The sequence below is a fragment of the Psammomys obesus genome, unplaced genomic scaffold (assembly GCF_907164565.1).
Source record: "Psammomys obesus unplaced genomic scaffold, mPsaObe1.curated_primary_1811, whole genome shotgun sequence".
NCBI lineage: Eukaryota > Metazoa > Chordata > Mammalia > Rodentia > Muridae > Psammomys > Psammomys obesus.
The window spans coordinates 11,548,535-11,567,264 of NW_026596131.1; the positions used below are offsets into that span (position 1 = coordinate 11,548,535).

An 18,730-nucleotide genomic window follows, 5' to 3' on the forward strand; every position below is an offset into this window, starting at 1 on the left:
GTTCAGTACTGCCAGGCATGACGGTGCACACCTCAAAATCCTAGAGCGCTCAAGAGTGAGGCAGGGTGTATGTGATGCCAACCTGGAGAAAAGCCTGGCACTCTCCCGCCCGCTCCCCAAACAAAACAGCTGAGCACGTGATTACATCTTGGTGCTGTTCAGAAGTCTTGGCTAAAAGGTAAGTCCAAGTTAAGCCTGGACTACATAAGGCCCTACTTAAAAAAAAAAAAAAAAAAAAAAAAAAAAGGCAGGGCTGGAGAGGTGGCTCAGTGGTCAAGAGCACTGGCTGCTCTTCCAGAGAACCGAGGTCCAACTCCTAAACCTACAGGGCTGCTCAGAACTGGCTGCTACTCAGAACCAACATTGTCTTCTGGCCTTTGTGGCGCACGCATGCTCGTGCAGACATACATGCAAGTGGAATATCCACACATAAGATAATAAAAACGAAACCAAGTTGAATCTAACCCTTAGCGTCTGTCACCTTCGGCACAGAGTGCGGACAAGCAGGCAGAAGGCCGCACACAAGAATAGCTTCAAAAATACTGAGTGTAACCTTTATTATCTATCAATACTCGGGCAATACTTTTCCAAATATAAAATATAAACTTTTCCACCTATACACTAAAAGAAGCCTAATTTTAATCAAACGATTAGAGCTAATTATAAGAAACCAAGAACTGAAAAATAAGTGACACCAACTCATCTGTTGAAAGACAAATCAGAGCTCTAGTTCAGTGGCAGAGCACATGCCTAGCCACAGGAGTCCTGTCGAAGCATAATGTCAGAAACTCCACTGTTTAGCTGCAGTTTTTTTAAGTCATGTGTCAAATCTCCACAGTGAAATGAAACTGGATGTTAAGACAGTGACCTGAGGCTAGAGAGATGGCTCAGTAGGTAAGAGCACCGGCTGCTGTCTCCTGAGTTCAGTTCCCAGCACCCCACACGTAGCTCACAAGCGGCTATAGTGGGAACTGGTGCCCTCTTCTGGCATGCAGGTTTATATGCAGATAGAGTATACATACATAATAAATAAATAAATCTTAAAGAAAAGACAGTGACCTGGGCCTCTAGCTTGGTCTTGGCGTCCACGCGGGTGCTCTCACACAAGCGTTCCAGCTCCTCGGCATGCTTCACAGCTTTGCGAAGGCGAGACAGCAAGTGAAACCGCTTTCGGGGTTCCGTGTTAGCCTCCTGTTTGAGCTGCATGGCATAGCTCCAGGCTCTTTCAGCATCCATCAGAACCAGCAGCAAGTACCTACACCAGAGAGCTGGGAGAGTGAACAACAAAGGCCGGAGACCAGACCCCATGCAGTCTCTGAGGCACAATACCTGTCTCTCAGCTTTTCTTCTCCCTTCTGCCCCTCCCTCAGGAACCCTCACAGAGCAAGTCCCAAGTCAGCATTCCAACTAGAGCTCCAACTCACCTCTCTAGTGTCTACTGAGTATATCTCACTGAAAAGTCTCTACCACCTCAGATTAGGCCAGCCTAGCATGGGACCCAGTTAGAAAGCAAGCACTTAAGTGGCCAGGCATTGTGCTGGGTGTGGAGGTGCTCACTGGTAATCCCAGCACTTAAGAGGCTAAGGCAAAAGGATTCTAGGTTCAGGAAAGCCTGGACTACAAAGTGCGACCCTATTTCAAAAGCAAACACACACACACAAAAACCTCAAAGAGATAGTTACATTGGGGTGTTGAACCTGCACTAGGGCCTGCAGGGAGAACCAGAGCCTTCACTCCCTAGCCATGTGCCTGTGGGGAATATTCACCTTTCTGCATGTCACTCTGCACTAATATACCTAACACAGATGACAGGAGGCACTTCCTGAGGGCTCAGTAACCTAAGGCTGCCACGATCCTCAGGAATCTTTAAACTGCAGTCTGATTATTTTTTCCTTCTTTCTTTTAATAGAAATTAGACTTAGAGCCAGCCTCATGGATAATGGCAAAGTGTTCTCTTTACTTCTGAGCTGTGTTCCCAGCCCCCCAACCCCCCCCCGCCCCCCCCCCCTTTTGAGGCAGTAACTCACTAAGCAGAACCCTCGGCCTCGGCTTCCCAAATAGCTGGCCTCCACCGCATAATCTTTTCAAAACTCTGTCGAATCAAAACAAAGGACTCTGGGGCCAAAGTTTTGGCTCACTGGCAGAATCACCCTGGGTCTAACCTCTGACATTAAAAAATAAATAATCAAGAACCTTTACCAGAAGCAAATTTAATTTTCTTTCATTTCGGACTCTTAACTAGACCTCCTCAGATTCCATCATTCTGTCCTGTTCCCTTCCGTCATGGTCTTCATGTTCTAGCTTCCTGACCACACACCTGTCACCAGGCTCCCACTGCACAAGCACGGTCACCTGTCCAGAGCTTCAGTTCCTTCTGTGCTCTCACACTCGCCACGCGGTTCTCTCCTGAAAAGCCCTCAAGGCCCTCCACGCATGTGCACCTGTTCCCCATCAAGTACGCCCAGCTCAGTTCTCCCCTCCACGCCTGCAGATGGTCGGCACTGTGCCCTGGTTTTCCATCGCACCAAGAGCTCTCAACAAGAGCCATGCCTTGCCTCCTGTCCCTCTTCTGTGTCCAGCATGGGATAGGTCAGCCCTGCGATACTCTGGACCAGACTTGGTTTTTTGTCTTGTTTTTAGGGGGCAGGTATCAAGACAGGGTTCCTCTGTGTAGCCTGGCTGACCTGGAACTCATTCTGTAAACTAGGCTGGCCTCAAACTCAGAGATCCTGGTACCTCTGCCTACCACCCTAGGATTAAAGGAATGCGCCACCTGGCTATATGACTTTTTTTTTTTTTTTTTTTTTTGTAGAGAATCTATACTTTAGACTCTGAAGACCTCATCTATCATACTTCCCTTAACACAAAATGTAACAATACTTAAATGAATGAAACAAATATGTGTGTGTAGTATATGCACCTGTGTGTGCATCGTCCTCTCTATCGTCTGTCTCCATCTTATTCTTTGAGAGCGCTCTCTTGCCTGCCGAGGCTGGAGCTCACTGCCTTGGCTAAACTGGCTGGCCAGCAAACCGCAGGGACTGTCCTTTCTAGTGCTGGGTTCCTACCTAGCTTCTTTAATGCGGTGCAGGGATCCAAACTCAAGTTCACAAGCTTGCATGGAAACTACCTCTCCAGCCAAACCCAATCTATACACACAGGCAGCAAGAAAGCCACTCGGTCCAAACTGAAGTTAAAGGAACTCATCCCTGGAGACACTCAATACACATTACTCCATAGACTGACCTTTTCTTGGGAAGAGTGGAGGCAGTTTAAGATAGGATCTCATACAGTTCATGTTGTCCTCAAATTCACTAAGTAGCAAAGGACGAGCCTGAGTTCTTGATCCTCCAGCCTCTACTTTCCAAGCAACGGGATCAAGGGTGTATGCTACTCATCCTTTTTTGTGCTGCTGGGGATCACAGCCAGAGTTCTGTGGAGGCTAGCCAGACCCTACACCAACTGAACCACAGCCCGGCCCCCAGCACAGCTCTCAAGCAAGCTGCTGAATGTCTCTTCACCTCCAAGTGTAGGAGGGTAAAGCACAGCCACCCACAGAGCTGCTCTGCTCAGAGACACTTGACAGAACTCAAGGGCTGGCTGTGCTGCTTGGCACGGCTGAGTCCCGGTGACGGCAGGACCAACTCGAGCCTGGTACCTGTTATCAGTCAGGAGCTCCTCGGTCACTTTCTTCCCAGTGAATTTGTGTCTGTTCCCCATCTTAAAATTGAGGGTTTTCCGCAGACGTCTTTGTCTTCGAGAACAGTAGCCCCTGCAATGAAACACAAAACAAGATCCATTCAGCCAAGCGGGAAGACTTTGGACAGAACAGTCTATACTAAAGTAAGGGCAAACGGTTTATGGTGGCTACTGACATCGTGTCACCTGTTCAACAGCTAAACAACTAACACACACGGCCATTATGACTGCTGTCACAGCAAACAGCGAAATTTCACAGACCCATGAATTAAAACCTAATTTACAATTTAAAAAAAAAGATTATATTTTCCCCACTTGGGCTTCTTTTTTTTTTCTTTTTAGTCTTTTCTCTCATTCATTCATTCATTTGATGCATATGAGTGTTCTGTTTTCATGCACACCAGAAGAGGTAATCAGATTTCATTACAGATGGTTGTGAGCCACCATATGGGTGCTGGGAATTGAACTCAAGACCTCTGGAAGAGCAGTCAGTGCTCTTAACTGCTGAGCCACCTCTCTGGCCCCCAGAATCAATCTTAAAAGCTTCCAGGACAGACTAGTAAACACAAGAGGCAGCATGACGGCGCACACACAGCACTCAGAGATGAAGGCATGGCAGAGCACACACCATGCTCAGAGATGAAGGCAGGAGGAGCAGGGGTTCAAAGCAGATCTTGTCTACACAGTCAGATTGAGCTATATAAGACCCCATCTCAAAAAGGTCCAAATAAATAAGTACTAAAGTCTAAACCTGAAATCAAAACATCCATTATATTTGCTTATCTCTGGTCATTCATTTTAGTTCCCTGTTGTAATAGTTTATAAATTCATATGATATGTGGAACTCAAAAGAAAAAAAAGGGGGGGGCTGGTCCTGTGCCCTGGATTGGAGGGATACCAAATAAAGGGTATGTAACTACAATCTCTACCTAAAGAGTGAAGAAATGGACAAGCGTTAGATCAGGTAGCACATCAGAGCACAGTTCAACTTTTTTTTTAATTTTAGTTTTTATTATTAGTTACATTTTATTAACTCTGTATCCCAGCTGTATACAGTTCAACTTTTGCTCCTGGAAGAAAAAAAAAAAAAGAAAGCGAGACAGCGTCTGTGGCTCTGTGGAAGTGCGGCCTGCTGTAGAGCGGAAGACAGTGCAGAGCCGCGAGGACAGCAGTGACCCGTATTGTTCACTGGCAGCCTGGTGAGGCGTTTGCAGGAGAGTCTGCTGCAGGAGGAAACTGTGGGGTGGAGCTGCTCCCAACTGTCACCAAGCAGCACCCAATCAAACAGCTCCACTGCTCAAGTCACGTGATCGGACAATGAACAAGCTCAACCCAACATGGAAAGAATGATTTAAGAATTTCCTGCTAGGGCTAGGGAGATGGCTCAGTGGTTAAGAGCACTGTCTGCTCTTCCAAAGGACCTGGGTTCAATTCCCAGCATCCACATGGAAGCTCACAACTGCCTGTAACCTCAATTCCAAGGGATCTGACACCTTCACACTAATGCACATAAATTAAAATTAAATAAATTATTTAAAAAAAAATAATTTCCTGCAGTGAGAAAGCAGTCTTGACAGACTGACATTTCCCAGCTTATGCTGCTGCAGGAGACCTGAGCTACCCACGGTCTGGACTGTGGAAAGGGACAAGGGTGCACCATGTACACACAGGCAAACTCCTGTGTGTGCAGATCGACTGTAGAGCTGTCACTATAAAGAATTCTGTAACTACAGAGAAGAACTTCCTGACCTCCTTGTTCTCTGCCTCCTCACTTTACTCCACATGGCCTCTAACCATAGTAAGTCTTCCTAGGAGGTCATCAATAAGGCCAGAATAGGGGCCAGGGAGATGGCACTGTGCTACCAAGCCAGTGAGCTGAGTTCTACCCTTGAGACTCACATGGTGGAAGGAGGGAACCAAGCCGTCTCCACAGGTGCACCTCTGCACGCACATACCCACATACAAACACACATGAACACAAAATAAATAAAAACATTCCAAAAAAGAAGGGACTGGAGAGCTGGCTCTGTGGCTAAGATCACTTCCCGCTCTTCCAAAGGACCCATGTTCAGTTCCCATTAGTTCAGGTGGTTCATAACCACCTCCAGCAGAAACTCCCGCTCCAGGGGACCCAGCACCCTCTTCTGTACTCCCTGGTTTAAAACAACTAACCCAAACTCCATACCCAAAATGGATGGGCTGAGGTGGGGCTGTAGCTTAGTTATAAAGTTTTTGCCAAGCATGCAACAGCCCTGGGCTCTATTCCAATAAAAATGAAATAAAGCTGCATTTGAAAAGGGTGCATTCTGTTATATGCAAGAATAAGCCTATAGTATGCCTGGCTTAGAGAGGAGAGACTGAGGTCAATTATGTCAAAGAGCCCACGTGAAAGGGTTTCTGCTGACCAAGCCTGAGTCAATTCAAGCATCAAAATAACATTAGCTTATGTCATAAAATCAACTGAATACTATGAGTGCACACAAAACACACATGAACACACTTTGAGCCTAACAAGAATGCACATTCACCAAATTTCAAAGTTTTTCTCATAAAATACTTAAAATTTTACAAAGTAAAAAAGAGTGACTTTGCTGGGAGAATCTCCCAGCCTCCTTAATCAAAGACCACAACAGACCTCAGCATGCACACAAAGCATAACAAATCAGTTTTACTTCATATGCGTACGAGCACTCGCCTGAATGATATCTGTGCACTGGACACACGCAGTGCTGGCAGGGGCCAATGGGGGCCTTCACCACCCTGAGACTGGACTCTACAGACAGTGTGCGCCATCTGGGGCTGGGAACCAAGCCCAGGTCCTCTGGTGCTTTCAACCACAACCACGGAGCCATCCCTCCAGCCCCCATACAAGTTTAAACTTAGGATACATACCTTTTGAAGACTCACTATAATGCCAGACTATGTAGCCACACTTTCCAGTACAGCAGGGAAAGCAGGCAATTAATGCAAGCAGCTACACTAGGAAATGCCAGTTATTGCCACACACGGTGAGCAGGACACTGACCTGTACCGCTGGAAGTCTCCGTGCCGTAAGCCATGCTGCTGCTGGGACTCCTTAATGATCTGAAGAACTAGAGCCGAGATCAAGGAAAAGCTCACAGTGGTAAGAATCCAATAGGTCAAGGCACACTACAGCCCTGTAGGAGCCCGAGCACGTTAACTGCGAGATTCTGGCGCAATCATTTTTCAACAGTTGTCTTGTCAAAGAACAAAGCTAAGTTTACAGAAAAGTGAATGGTTCCCAACTGTCATTATTTTCAGACAAGGGAGGACAGTGCTGGTAGGGAGTCTGAAAGCCAGCAGACTGAACAAAGCTGCTGTGTTCTAAACGCTGCCTCTGAGGTGTCCACCTGGACCTCACACGTCACTCACTCAAACAGACTCTGCTTATAAATGTCAGGTGCCAACTACACATCTATACGCCATTGGTGCTTGCCAAATTTAACTTTCCTTAAGAGCGGCAATGCTTCCGAAACCTGTAAGCAGCACCTGCCAACCAAGATGAGACAATCTCTAGGAAAGATATTCAAGCTTTTCCTCCTCCTGGAGTTTAGAACAAAACTAGGGCATTCTAACATGTATTAAGAATGATACCACCAGATCAAAAAGCAAAGCTACAAATCCACGAGATTTTTACACAAAAAGATGAATGTCTGATTTCAGGAATTCCTCTAAATCATCTCCATCTGATCTGCATCCCCGAAAGCCACAAGGGACTCCAGTAATGGTGTATGCCTAAAATTTCAGCACTCAGAACGTACAGAGAGGAGGCACAGAGTTCAAGGCTAGGCTGAGATAATACAGAGCAAAATTTTGTCTCAAAAACACACACACACACACACACACACACACAAATGAGCTGGAGAGATGGTTCAGTGATCAAGAGCACTTGCTGCTCTTCCAGAGGACCCAGGTTTGACTCCCAGCACCCACATGCAGGCACACAACCATCTACAACTCTGGTTCCGGGGGATCCAGCCCTCTTCAGACCTCTGTGGACATCAGGCACACATGTGGTGCACATGTATACAAGGAGGCAAACACACACATAATTTTTTTAATTAAATATTTAAAAGAACACACAAAACAAAAAAGGCACATACTACTATTGCAAACACGAATGATATATAAATAAAAGCTAGAGAATGATTCCTGAGGGCCGGGGAGATTGCTTAGGCGGTATAGGAATTTGCTATCCTAGCTTGAGGACATGCGTTGGGATTCCCCAGAGCCCATAGTTGTACCCTGTGCATTTGGAATCCCACACTTGAGGAGGCAGAGACAGAAAGATCCCTGGGTCTACTGGTCATCCAGTCTAGCCCAGGTAGTGAGCTCCAGTTTTAATGAGAAACTCCGTCTCAGGAAGGTTTAAACCAGGAAGGCGAGTTGAGCTCTGACCTGCCACACACCGGCGCCTGCACCCACACCACTACGCGGACTCGTACACCCGAAAGAGTAACTCCTCCAGCTCCAACAAGATAAAATGCCTACCAGACCTACTTTGAAAACTACACACATGACATTAACAAATTAAAGTAATTTATATTCAAAACAGACAAGCAGCTTTTCCCGGGAGCACTGTACCTCCACTTTCAAAGCATCTAGCTGTTTTATTCACCAGTACCCGACAGCTGTCCGACAAGAGCCCTACACTGAAATGTTAAGACCGCAATTTTCCTCTCCACAGTCCAGTGGCTCACGGTACCAATCAGGAGCTCTACGGGGTGGCTAGAGCGTCAATCCTAGCTCAGCCCTCCAACTGGACATCTGAGGGGAAACAGAGGGAAGCTGCCCAACATCTCTACAACCACTTGGGGAAAAAAGCTTGGAAGGAGAGGGGCTTGCAAGGAAAGATCGGGCGAGAGGCCAGCCCTGGACCCGTGAATGCCAAAAGTGAAGAAGCAAGAGAAACTGCACGCCTCGACCTCCGCGGCCCGGGTGCCGGCACCCGCTGCCTCTCCCGCCCCCAGCCCTCCAGATCGACACGTAGTCATTGCGAGTTAGGCCACTGTTCCAGGATACTCTCCAAACTCAGGCTATCCCCCAGTTCTTTGTTTGCCTTCGATCCGGCTGAAGGGCGTTCGTTTTCTTTATTCTCGTCTCCTCCGGCAGCGCGTCCACCGCTCCCGCCACCGCCGCCGCCGCCGCCGCCGCCGCCGCTGCCGCCACTGCCACCACCACCGCCCGGGACTTGCTTCTCAGCAGCCATCTTGCCCCTGCGCCGCAAAGCAGGACGGGATGGGGGAGGCGAGACGAACAGCGGTGGGAGAGAGCGGCACCTTGCCGGCCGGGCCGACGGTACACTGATGGACTCGGCCGCCGACCAGGTCTTCCGAAGCCTTGGCGGTGGCTTGGCGTGCGCCTGTGCGTCCCGGGCTGAGCCGGTGGCTTGTAGCTAGGTCCCGGCGCTCCTGAGGATTAGCCCACCTCCTAGTCCGCCAACGGCAGGAGGACTAGAGAAAGACGCCCGCGCTCATCATGGTTTCCTGCATCCAGAAGGTGGTAGCGGGCGCCTTTAATCCCAGTACTGGGGAGGGTGAGGCTGGAGGATTGCCTCAAATTCGAGGTCAGTCTGGGCTGCATAGACCGTATTTCAGAAAAATGGAGGGGAGGGGGGAAGCGAAAGCCTAAACACTTTGGGGTCCTAATTGTAAATCTTTTCAACCAGGGGAAAAAGAGGTTTCCCATTCTAGGGAGCGCTTGGTTTGTATGAAATCGCTCCTACACATTTTTTTTCCCCCCTGAGGTCGATGGTGAAAAGCATGGCCCGTATGCAAAAGGACCTTGAAACCCGTGGCTTTGTCTAGATTGTGTGACCATCTAGTCAGTCTAAGGGTGACGTGTAGGAATCTTTGTGGTTGGGCGCTCCAGGAGTCTCAATCCTGAGGCTTTGGGACTTATGCCAATCATTGTGGGTGCAGAGATCCCTGGGCAAGTAGCTCAGTGTCACTCTGAACCCGTTTCCTCATCTGTGACATGAGGAAAATCACTTACAGTGGATACTAGAATGGGCATGGTAGGTCATACGTATAACACCAGCATTTAGGAGACCGAGGAGGACGGTGTTGAGTTCAAGGCCAGTTTTGGCTCCATAGTTACATTTGAGGCCAACCTAGGTAACAAGAGGTCCTGTCTAGAAAAGGCAAACCTGACAGGGGTGTATTGGAAGTTTTGATGTTTTTAAAAACTCAGTTATGTGCCGGGCAGTGATGGTACACGCCTTTAAGCCCAGTACTCAGGAAGAGGCAGGTGGACCGATGTGAGTTCGAGGCCAGCCTGGTCTACAGAATGAGTTCCGAGATTGCCAAGGCCACACAGAGAAACCCTATCTCAAAAACAAAACAAACAAACTCATTTATGTAAACGTGTTTTTGTTTTAATCCCAGGTGTGGGTACGGGCTACTTTACATTGTCCACAGCAGCAGATTATTTGCCTCGTGCAGGTTCTGAGAAGGGCATGTTCTTTGCTAGTTTAATTCTGAGGATTCTGGAGAGGGAATAAATGCCAGAACCAAGAGAGAGATGGGGGCAGGGGGTTCTGAGAAAGAAGAAGGAGGCTGCTTCTTCCCACTGCTGCTCCTGGTTGCTGTTGACGCAGTTTGATGAGAACTTGGAGATATCTGAAACGATTGGACTTTCCCAAGGAACTATGTCCCTAACCAGCAGGAAGTAGTAAAGAGACCTACGCTGCCCCTCTCCCCTCTAACCTTCTTTTTCTCCCTTCTAGTGTTAGGGGCTTGGAAAGTATTAGGCTGGATAAAGGTTGGAAGGGACGTAGAGGTAAGAACCCCAGTAAAATAGATATTAAAAAATATACATAACGGGAGATGGGTCAGTGGGCAAAGCAATTGCTGCATCAGCCAGGTTCAGGTTAAGACTGAACCCAAGCAAAAACCCAGACACAGGCGTGTGCATCTGCAACCCCAGCACTGCTTTGGTGAGATGTGGAAACAGGAGAACCTCACCCCAAAGTTCAGAGGCCGACTCCTGTAGAGTATGTAGCTCAGGAGCAAAAGGAACAAGAGAGACTGGGCCTGCGGTTAAGAGAATACTGGTTGCTCTTTCGAGAGGATCTGGGTTGTTTTCAGCATCCACCTACAGGCTCACAGCCATCTGGGAGTCCAGTCTCAGGGGCTCCAACCCTCTTCTGCTCTCCTAGAGCATTACACATATGTGGTACACAGACACACATGCAGGCAGAACACTCATTTACATAAAAATGAAAATGAAGGTTAGAATTTTTTAAAACATCCTAGTAAGGGAAACAGGAACTGTCTCTGACATGAATTTAATGGCTGGCTCCTTGACACATACACACACACACACACACACACACACACACACACACACCCGGGAGGAGCAGCCTTGCTAGGCCACAGAGGAGGACATGGCAGCCAGTCCTGAAGAGGCCTGAAAATCTAGGGTCAGATAGAAGGAGATGCCCTCCCCTATCAGTGGACTTAGAGAGGGGCAGGGAGGAGATGAGGGAGGGAGGGTGGGACTGGGAGGGAATGAGGGAGCAGGATACAGCTGGGATATGAAGTAAATAAACTGTAACTAATATAAAAAATAAAAATTTAATTAAAAAAAAGAATTTTTGGAAACAAAGAGAGCCAGGCTCTGCCTCAAGAAGGTGGAAGGCAAAAACTAGCTTCCAAAAAGTTGTCCTCTGCCTCCCACCCACATGCTGAGCTGTGGAGCATGAGCCTGAATGTACACACACACACACTCTCTCTCTCTCTCCCTCTCTCTTGCGCGCGCACGCGTGCTCGCATGCATAAAACTAAACAACAGTCCATCGAGCTGGTTCAGCAGGTAAAAGGACTTTCCAGGTAAGGACTTTCCAGGTAAGTGTAATGGCCTGAGTTGGACCCCCAGAACCCAAGGACAAAGGAAAAGAACCACCTTTCAAAGTTGTCCTCTGACTTCCACAGGAATCCCGTGTTACACTTTAAAAAAACACATATAAATAATGTCTTAAAGCATCACGACCAAAAGCAACTTGGAGAGGGAAGGGTCTGTTTCACTTCACAGCTCTCAGATAACAAACAGCCTGGCACTGAAAGAAGCCAGGACAGGAGCTCAAGGCAGAACCTGGAGGCAAGAACTCAAGCAGAAGCCATGGAAGAACACTGGTCTCTGGCTCAATCATCTCTTCTACAGTCCAGGACTGGGACCACCTCCAGTGACCTGGTCCCTCCTGCATCAGTCATTAATCAAGAAAAATATCCTGCCAGGCTCGGTGGCACACGCCTTTGATTCCAGCACTTGGGAGGCAGAGGCAGGCGGATCTCTGTGAGTTAGAGGCCAGCCTGGTCTACAAAGCGAGTCCAAGACAGATAAGGCTACACACAGAGAAACCCTGTCTCAAAAACAAAACCCAAATAAATAAAAAAAAAAATGGCCTTACAAGCTTGCGTATAAGCTAGTCTTCTGGAGGCATTTTCTTAATTAGAATTCCCTCTATCTACATATATCTAGGTTTGTGTCAAGTTGACAAAAATCAACCATCATACATAATATTAAATGTAAATATATATTAAAAACAAGCAAATTGGGTGGTAGTTGTGCATGTCTTTAGTCTCAGCACCCAGGAGGCATAGGCAGGCAGATCTCTGAGTCTGAGGCCAGCCGGTCTACAGAGTGAGTTCCGGGACAGCCAGGACTATACAGAGAAACCGTCCCCCCCCCCCAAAAAAAAAATTCTCTTAAATATCCATCACAGTTAGATGGAAAATGGTACCCTGTATAACCTTGTGCTGTGATATTATTACTTGGCCATAAAAAGAAAAGAATACTGATCATGCTATAGCATGGGTGAACCTTGAAGATATTGTAGTAAACAGTAGAGGAAAGGAGGCAGATGCAAAAGGGCTCATATTTTATGATTCTATTTGTTTGAAATGCCTGGATTTGGAAAATATATAAATCAGAAAGAAGAACAGTTGCCAGAGGCTAAGGATGAAGTGGCTGGATTTAGTAAAGTGGAGAGAGAAAGGTTTAAAACGTGAGGCATTCCATCACACACGCCATACATCAGGGTGGCTTCTTTCCCAAAACAAACAAGAGAATATGGGTGAGCGTGATGATTGTCACCCAGCTCCCAAGAATATACCAAAAACCAGGCAAACACTTTCAGTGAGTATGAGGTGTAGCATGTGAACTGTAGTTAAATAGAGCTGTCGGAGAAAGAAAGGACAATTATGTTAGTATTCTAAGCGAAGCCCTTCAGAACCCCCTCATTGTACTAGACTACACGCGACTGCCCTCATGGAAAACACAGGGCCGGGGATGCTCAGTTGAAGTGCTTCTCTGGCATGTATGGAGTCCTGGGTTCAAGCCTCAGCAACACATAAAGCAGCCTGAAATCCTAGCATTTGGGAGGTAGAGGCAGAAGATCAAAAGCTTCAAGGTCTTTGGCTACATAGTAAGTTCCAGGCCAGCCTAGCTACATGAGACCCTGTCTTAAGAAACAAAGGTAGGGCTAGAGAGATGGCTCGAAGTTTAAGCGTACTTGTTGCTCTTGCAAAGGACCCAGGTTCAATTCCCAGTACCCACCTGATGGCTCACAGCCACCTGTAACTCAGTTCTAGGGAAGCCAGTGCCTTCTCTGCCCACCACGGGCAGTAGGTGCGTGGTGCACACACATATACTCCGGCAAAACCTTCACACATAAAATGATTTAAAAATCTCAAAAATAAAAAGGGTGGCTGAAGCTATGGCTCAGCCGTTCGGAGCCCTGCTGCTCTTGCAAAAGACCTGGGTTCAATTCCAGGAACCCACATGACAGCTTTAGAGCATCGGACACCCTCACACAGACATGCAGGCAAAACACCAATGCATATAGAAATAAAATTGTAACATATAAATAAATAAAAGGTGGCCAAGGTTAAAAATATCAGGCTAGGCATAGTGGTACAGGCCTTTCATTTTAGAACTTGGGAGGCAGAGATTTTTTTTTCAAGTGTGTGGTGAAGACGCACACCTTCAGTCCCAGCACTTTGGAGGCAGAGGCAGGTGGATCTTTGTGAATTCAAGGCCAGCCTGGCCTACACAGTGAGCTCCAGGACAGCCAGGTTTACACAGACAAACCCTGTCTTAGAAAAACAAAAACAGGGGCTGGAGAGATGGCTCAGAGGTTAAGAGCACTGGCTGCTCTTCCAGAGTTCAATTCCCAGCAACCACATGGTGGTTCAGAGCCATCTGAAATGGAATTTGGTGCCCTCTTCCGGAGCGCAGGTGTACATGCAAACACACATTGTATACATAATAAATAAGAAAAACAAAAACTTTTTTTTCATGAACATGAGTGTTTGTGTGTCTGGGCACCAAGTGTGTGCAGCGCCCTCAGGGGTCAGAGAGAGCATCAGACCCCTGAAACGGGTTCCAGATGGTTGGGAGTCTCTATGTGGGTGCTGGAAGCTGAACCCAGGGCCTCTGTGAGAGCAGGTGCTCTTAACCACTGAGGCGTCTCTCCAGCCTCACGATTTTTTGAAAGGAAGACTTGCCCTCCCCTCTTGTTACTTTTCTTGCTTCTTCAGCTCAGCCATACCAGCTGTGACTGAGGGACACAACCACACTGCTCCATTATGGCATCTTTACTCCTGTTCCCTCGTTATGTGTCTTCTCCACCAACCCTCAAGTTCAGGCTGGCTCTGAACTTCTGGACTCAAATGGTCCTTCTGCCTTGGACTCCTAAGTAGCTAAGGCTATAGGTGTATGTTGCCACATCCACCTTTTTTTTTTTTTTTTTTTTTTTTCTGCTCTAAGGATATGGCTCGATGGTAAAGTGCTTTCCCAGCATGCCTGGGGCCCTGGATTCAACACCCAGGGGACACACACATATCAACAACTAATGTCACATTCTTTTTTCTTTCTTTTCCCTCTCTCTCTCTTATTCTTTGACAAGGTCTTTCTTTGTAGCCCAGGCTGGCCTCTAACTCACAGACGGGGGTCCACCTGCCACTGTGTCTGGGGTGCTGGGATTAAAGGTGTGCACCACCACACCTGAACATCCCCAGCCCTCTTAAGACAGGAGTTCACTGAGTGGCTCTGGCTGGTCTAGAACTCATTCTGCAGCCCAGGCTGGCTTTGAACTTGCAATCCTCCCACTTCAGCCTCCAGAGTGCTGGCATTGCAGGTCTGAATCAACAAGCCCAGTTTTAGGAAAAGAATATTCATGGCTCTGATCTGAACAGGTTAGTAGATTTGATCCATTGAAAAACATGTTGTTACATCTCCCTCTATTTGTGTGTGTGTGTGTGTGTGTGTGTGTGTGTGTGTGTGTGTGTGTGTATCTTTGCCTTTGGGAGTGTTGTGCATCTTATTTATGCAGGAGCCCATGTTGCAGAAGAGGGTGTCAGATCTCCAGGAACTGGGGTTATGGGGAGTTGTGAGTGCTGACGTGCCAGTGCTGGAAACCTGTCCTGGGTCCTCTGCAAGAGCAGCAAGTGCTCTTAATGGCTGAGGCTTGTTCCAACCCTTTTAGTATTTCTTATGCCATACTTCTTGAAGGCAGTTTTTCCATGCTGTTCCATCCCAGACAAGGGAGGTTGGGGTCACAAACAGGCGGACAATAGTACATATTCAGTGAACTTCTGGGTTAAAATGGAGGAAAAACATGTAGTAGATGAAAAAAAAGGAGGGGGGGTGCTGGAGAGATAGCTCAGAGGTTAAGAGCACTGGCTGTTCTTCTAAAGGTCCTGAGTTCAATTCCCAGCAACCACATGGTGGGTCATAACCATCTATGATGAGATCTGGTGCCCTCTTCTGGCCTTCAGGCACACATGCAGACAGAATATTGTATAGATAATAAATAATCTTAAAAAAAGAAAAAGAAAGGTAGTAAGATGAAAATTTCCATTTTGGCCTGGCGCGGTGGTGCGTGGCTATACTCCTGGCACCACGGAGCCTGATGCAGAAGGATTGTGAGTTCAAGGCCAAGTTGAGCTTGACAGACACCCAGTCTTCAAACAAACAAAAAACCAAAACAACAACAACGCACGCTCGCCTTTCTTCCCCCTTAAGTTGGCTCTCTGGAGTTTGGGTGTGGCAGGGTGCGGGGTTCCAAGGCATCAGAGCCGGGAAGAGGCGTGGAAAGAATGGCCGGCTGTCCCACTTTGCTACTTGTGTGTTTTGGCGGGGGAGAACCAACCGTGGCACCGTCCCCGGTGTCAGCCCGCTCATTCCGGGTAGTGAGGTGGACCTGTCAAAGGCGCCCCGCGTCCCGCGCGCACCCGGGCCCTCCATCACTCCGGGGGCAGTGACACAGCCAGTGAGCGGACTCCGTTTAAAGAGTTCCAGGACGAGAGTGGAGCCAGGCTCACCCGACAGCACCTCTTCGGGCAGGCCGCAGCGGGGAACCGTCCCTCGCTCCTCCTCCCGTCCCGCGCGGGCCCCTGCTCCGGCTCCTGGAGCTCTGCAGAGTCTCGCCGGGGCGCTGCAGCGAGAGAGCTGCTCGCTCACCAGGACCCGGCCGGCCGGCTGCGGGAGCCCGGGCAGCATCGCTTTGCTTGACATCATGAACGGCTCGGGCGGCCAGGGCGTGGGGGACACGAACCAGGAAGGCGACGGCGGCCGGCAGCCCGAGGCGGTCCTCGTCCCCCTGCTGTTCGCGCTCATTTTTTTCGTGGGCATCGTGGGCAACGCTCTGGTGCTGGCGGTGCTGTTGCGCGGCGGCCAGGCGGTCAGCACCACCAACCTGTTCATCCTCAACCTGGGCTTGGCCGACCTGTGCTTCATCCTGTGCTGCGTGCCTTTCCAGGCCACCATCTACACCCTGGACGGCTGGGTTTTCGGCTCGCTGCTCTGCAAGGCCGTTCATTTCCTCATCTTCCTCACCATGCACGCCAGCAGCTTCACGCTGGCCGCCGTCTCCCTGGACAGGTGAGCGAACGGTCTCTTGTGTTTGAGAACTAGGTACCAAGGCAGGCGCTTGGGCTGGAGCCGCAACGCAGAGACCCAGGAGGGATGCGCAGAGTGGGTGAGGACAGCGAAATCCCAAAGGGTCCCGAGGCCCCGAAACGCAAGCGGGAGCGAGGAGGAAAGGGATTAAGAGTCAGTGACTAAGAGTCCCCGCATTAACTAGGTCCTTGGACCTCGACGGCTGGAGAGAGCAGCCCCCCGGGGTCTTCACGTTATTATTGCTTGAGCTAAATGCCTCCTCTATGAAACGTTACCGTGCTCCACTGAGGCACTGGAGCTGGAGTAGCAGATGGCAACTGAGCGCAGGGAAGCGCCTGCTTCTCGGCGCCAAGCTCAGGTTGTCTGGCGCCTTAGGCTTAGCACTGGGCTGTGCTTCGGGAAGATCCCTGCTGAAGTCCAGGAGGGAGGGAGGGAGGGTTCCTGCTGCCCCAGAGCGCTCCAAGCCAAAGCTGCCCGGCCAGAGAAGCCAGCGTTTGATGCGCCCCTCCCTTGCTAAGCGACGGAGAAAGAAACTTCCAGAAAGCTCCGGAGGGATCTCGGCTGAAAAAGACACCGGGAACAGGCCCTGGAGAGGACAGCCTTGCCCAGCTTCGTTATTTCCCTCCCCTTTCCACAGCACCAGGACCTCCCCACAGAAGATCAGTGAGGAGAGGGCGAGCTTCATTCTCCCCGCTTCCCACTGCGTGCAGGTCCCCATTCTGCTGGGGACGCAGGAAACTTCAGTTTTCTTTAGGAATTTCCTTGCCGTACCTTGACTCAAGTCTTCTCCAGGTTGTCTGTTAGAGCCTCGGGTACTGGGGACCTGCCTCCCCCGGGTGTCACTGGAGGATAATAATCACTGACCCCGGGAATCCAGGCAGATTTTCCAACTTTCCGCCTTCGGTGGTATTGGGGTGCCCTTCTGCCTGGAGTAGGTTGGCGGCCACATTGCCAGGGACAGCAGAAGAATGGGCTGGATTTTCGCCGGATCCTGTCTCCATTCTTGGATCGGATGAGCATCACGCACCGGCGCTGCCCTCCAGACGCGGGCCATATATCCTTCTGTTGGAGGCCCTTCTGAAGAGCCAGAGGAGGCTTGGCGGTGGGTAGCGGTGAGTCCTCTCTTACCTGACGCCCCCCACTGTCCCCACAGGTATCTGGCCATCCGCTACCCGCTGCACTCCCGCGAGCTGCGCACACCTCGAAACGCGCTGGCGGCCATCGGGCTCATCTGGGGGCTAGCCCTGCTCTTCTCCGGGCCCTACCTGAGCTACTATCGTCAGTCGCAGCTGGCCAACCTGACGGTGTGCCACCCGGCGTGGAGCGCTCCTCGACGCCGCGCGATGGACCTCTGCACCTTCGTCTTCAGCTACCTGCTGCCGGTGCTGGTCCTCAGTCTGACCTACGCGTGCACCCTGCGCTACCTGTGGCGCACAGTCGACCCCGTGGCTGCGGGCTCGGGTTCCCGGCGCGCCAAGCGCAGGGTGACGCGGATGATCGTCATCGTGGCCGTGCTCTTCTGCCTCTGTTGGATGCCCCACCACGCGCTCATCCTCTGCGTGTGGTTCGGTCGCTTCCCGCTCACGCGCTCCACTTACGCGCTGCGCATCCTTTCACACCTAGTTTCTTACGCCAACTCCTGTGTCAACCCCATCGTTTACGCGCTGGTCTCCAAGCATTTCCGCAAAGGTTTCCGCAAGATCTGCGCCGGCCTGCTGTGCCGTGCCCCGAGGCGGGCCTCAGGCCGAGTGTGTGTTCTGGCGCCTGGTAACCATAGTGTGACGGAACGCGAGTCCACAGACCTGACACACGTGAGCGAGGCAGCAGGGCCCCTTGTGGCATCCGCGCTTCTTAGTGCAGAGCATCCAGTGGAGCCCTCGGTCTGTTAAAGGCTCAAAGGGCAGCTGGGCAGTGTGAACTGAGGACACCTGGGGCTAGGTCTGAATGTTAAAGGGTTGCAGCCAAGGACTGAGGATTGTGGGGCAAGTCCTCGAGCCGATTGCTAGAGTGGTGACATATGCCTTCAATCCCAGCACCTGGGAAGGGGAAGCAGGAGGAGCCAGAGCTAAGTCAGCCATGGAGTTTGAGGCCTGCTTCAACTACCAGA

The 18,730-nt window shown here is 49.8% G+C and overlaps 2 protein-coding genes across 2 annotated transcripts in view; one reads left to right on the plus strand and one right to left on the minus strand.

The window, feature by feature from the left end:
- Positions 1 to 8,929, minus strand: part of Srp68 (signal recognition particle 68) — a 29,659-nt gene extending 20,730 nt beyond the window's left edge. The window contains exons 1-4 of the mRNA XM_055592300.1: positions 8,743 to 8,929; positions 6,725 to 6,791; positions 3,659 to 3,772; positions 1,060 to 1,255 (exon numbers count right to left, since the gene is read on the minus strand). Of these exons, the coding sequence (XP_055448275.1) occupies positions 1,060 to 1,255; positions 3,659 to 3,772; positions 6,725 to 6,791; positions 8,743 to 8,929 (564 nt within the window). The remainder of the gene's footprint in view (positions 1 to 1,059; positions 1,256 to 3,658; positions 3,773 to 6,724; positions 6,792 to 8,742) is intronic.
- A 7,311-nt stretch (positions 8,930 to 16,240) lies between these two features.
- Positions 16,241 to 18,730, plus strand: Galr2 (galanin receptor 2). Its single transcript, XM_055592550.1, has 2 exons — positions 16,241 to 16,605; positions 17,777 to 18,730. Exons 1-2 carry the CDS (start codon positions 16,241 to 16,243, stop codon positions 18,510 to 18,512), a joined length of 1,101 nt encoding a protein of 366 aa, XP_055448525.1. The 3' UTR covers positions 18,513 to 18,730.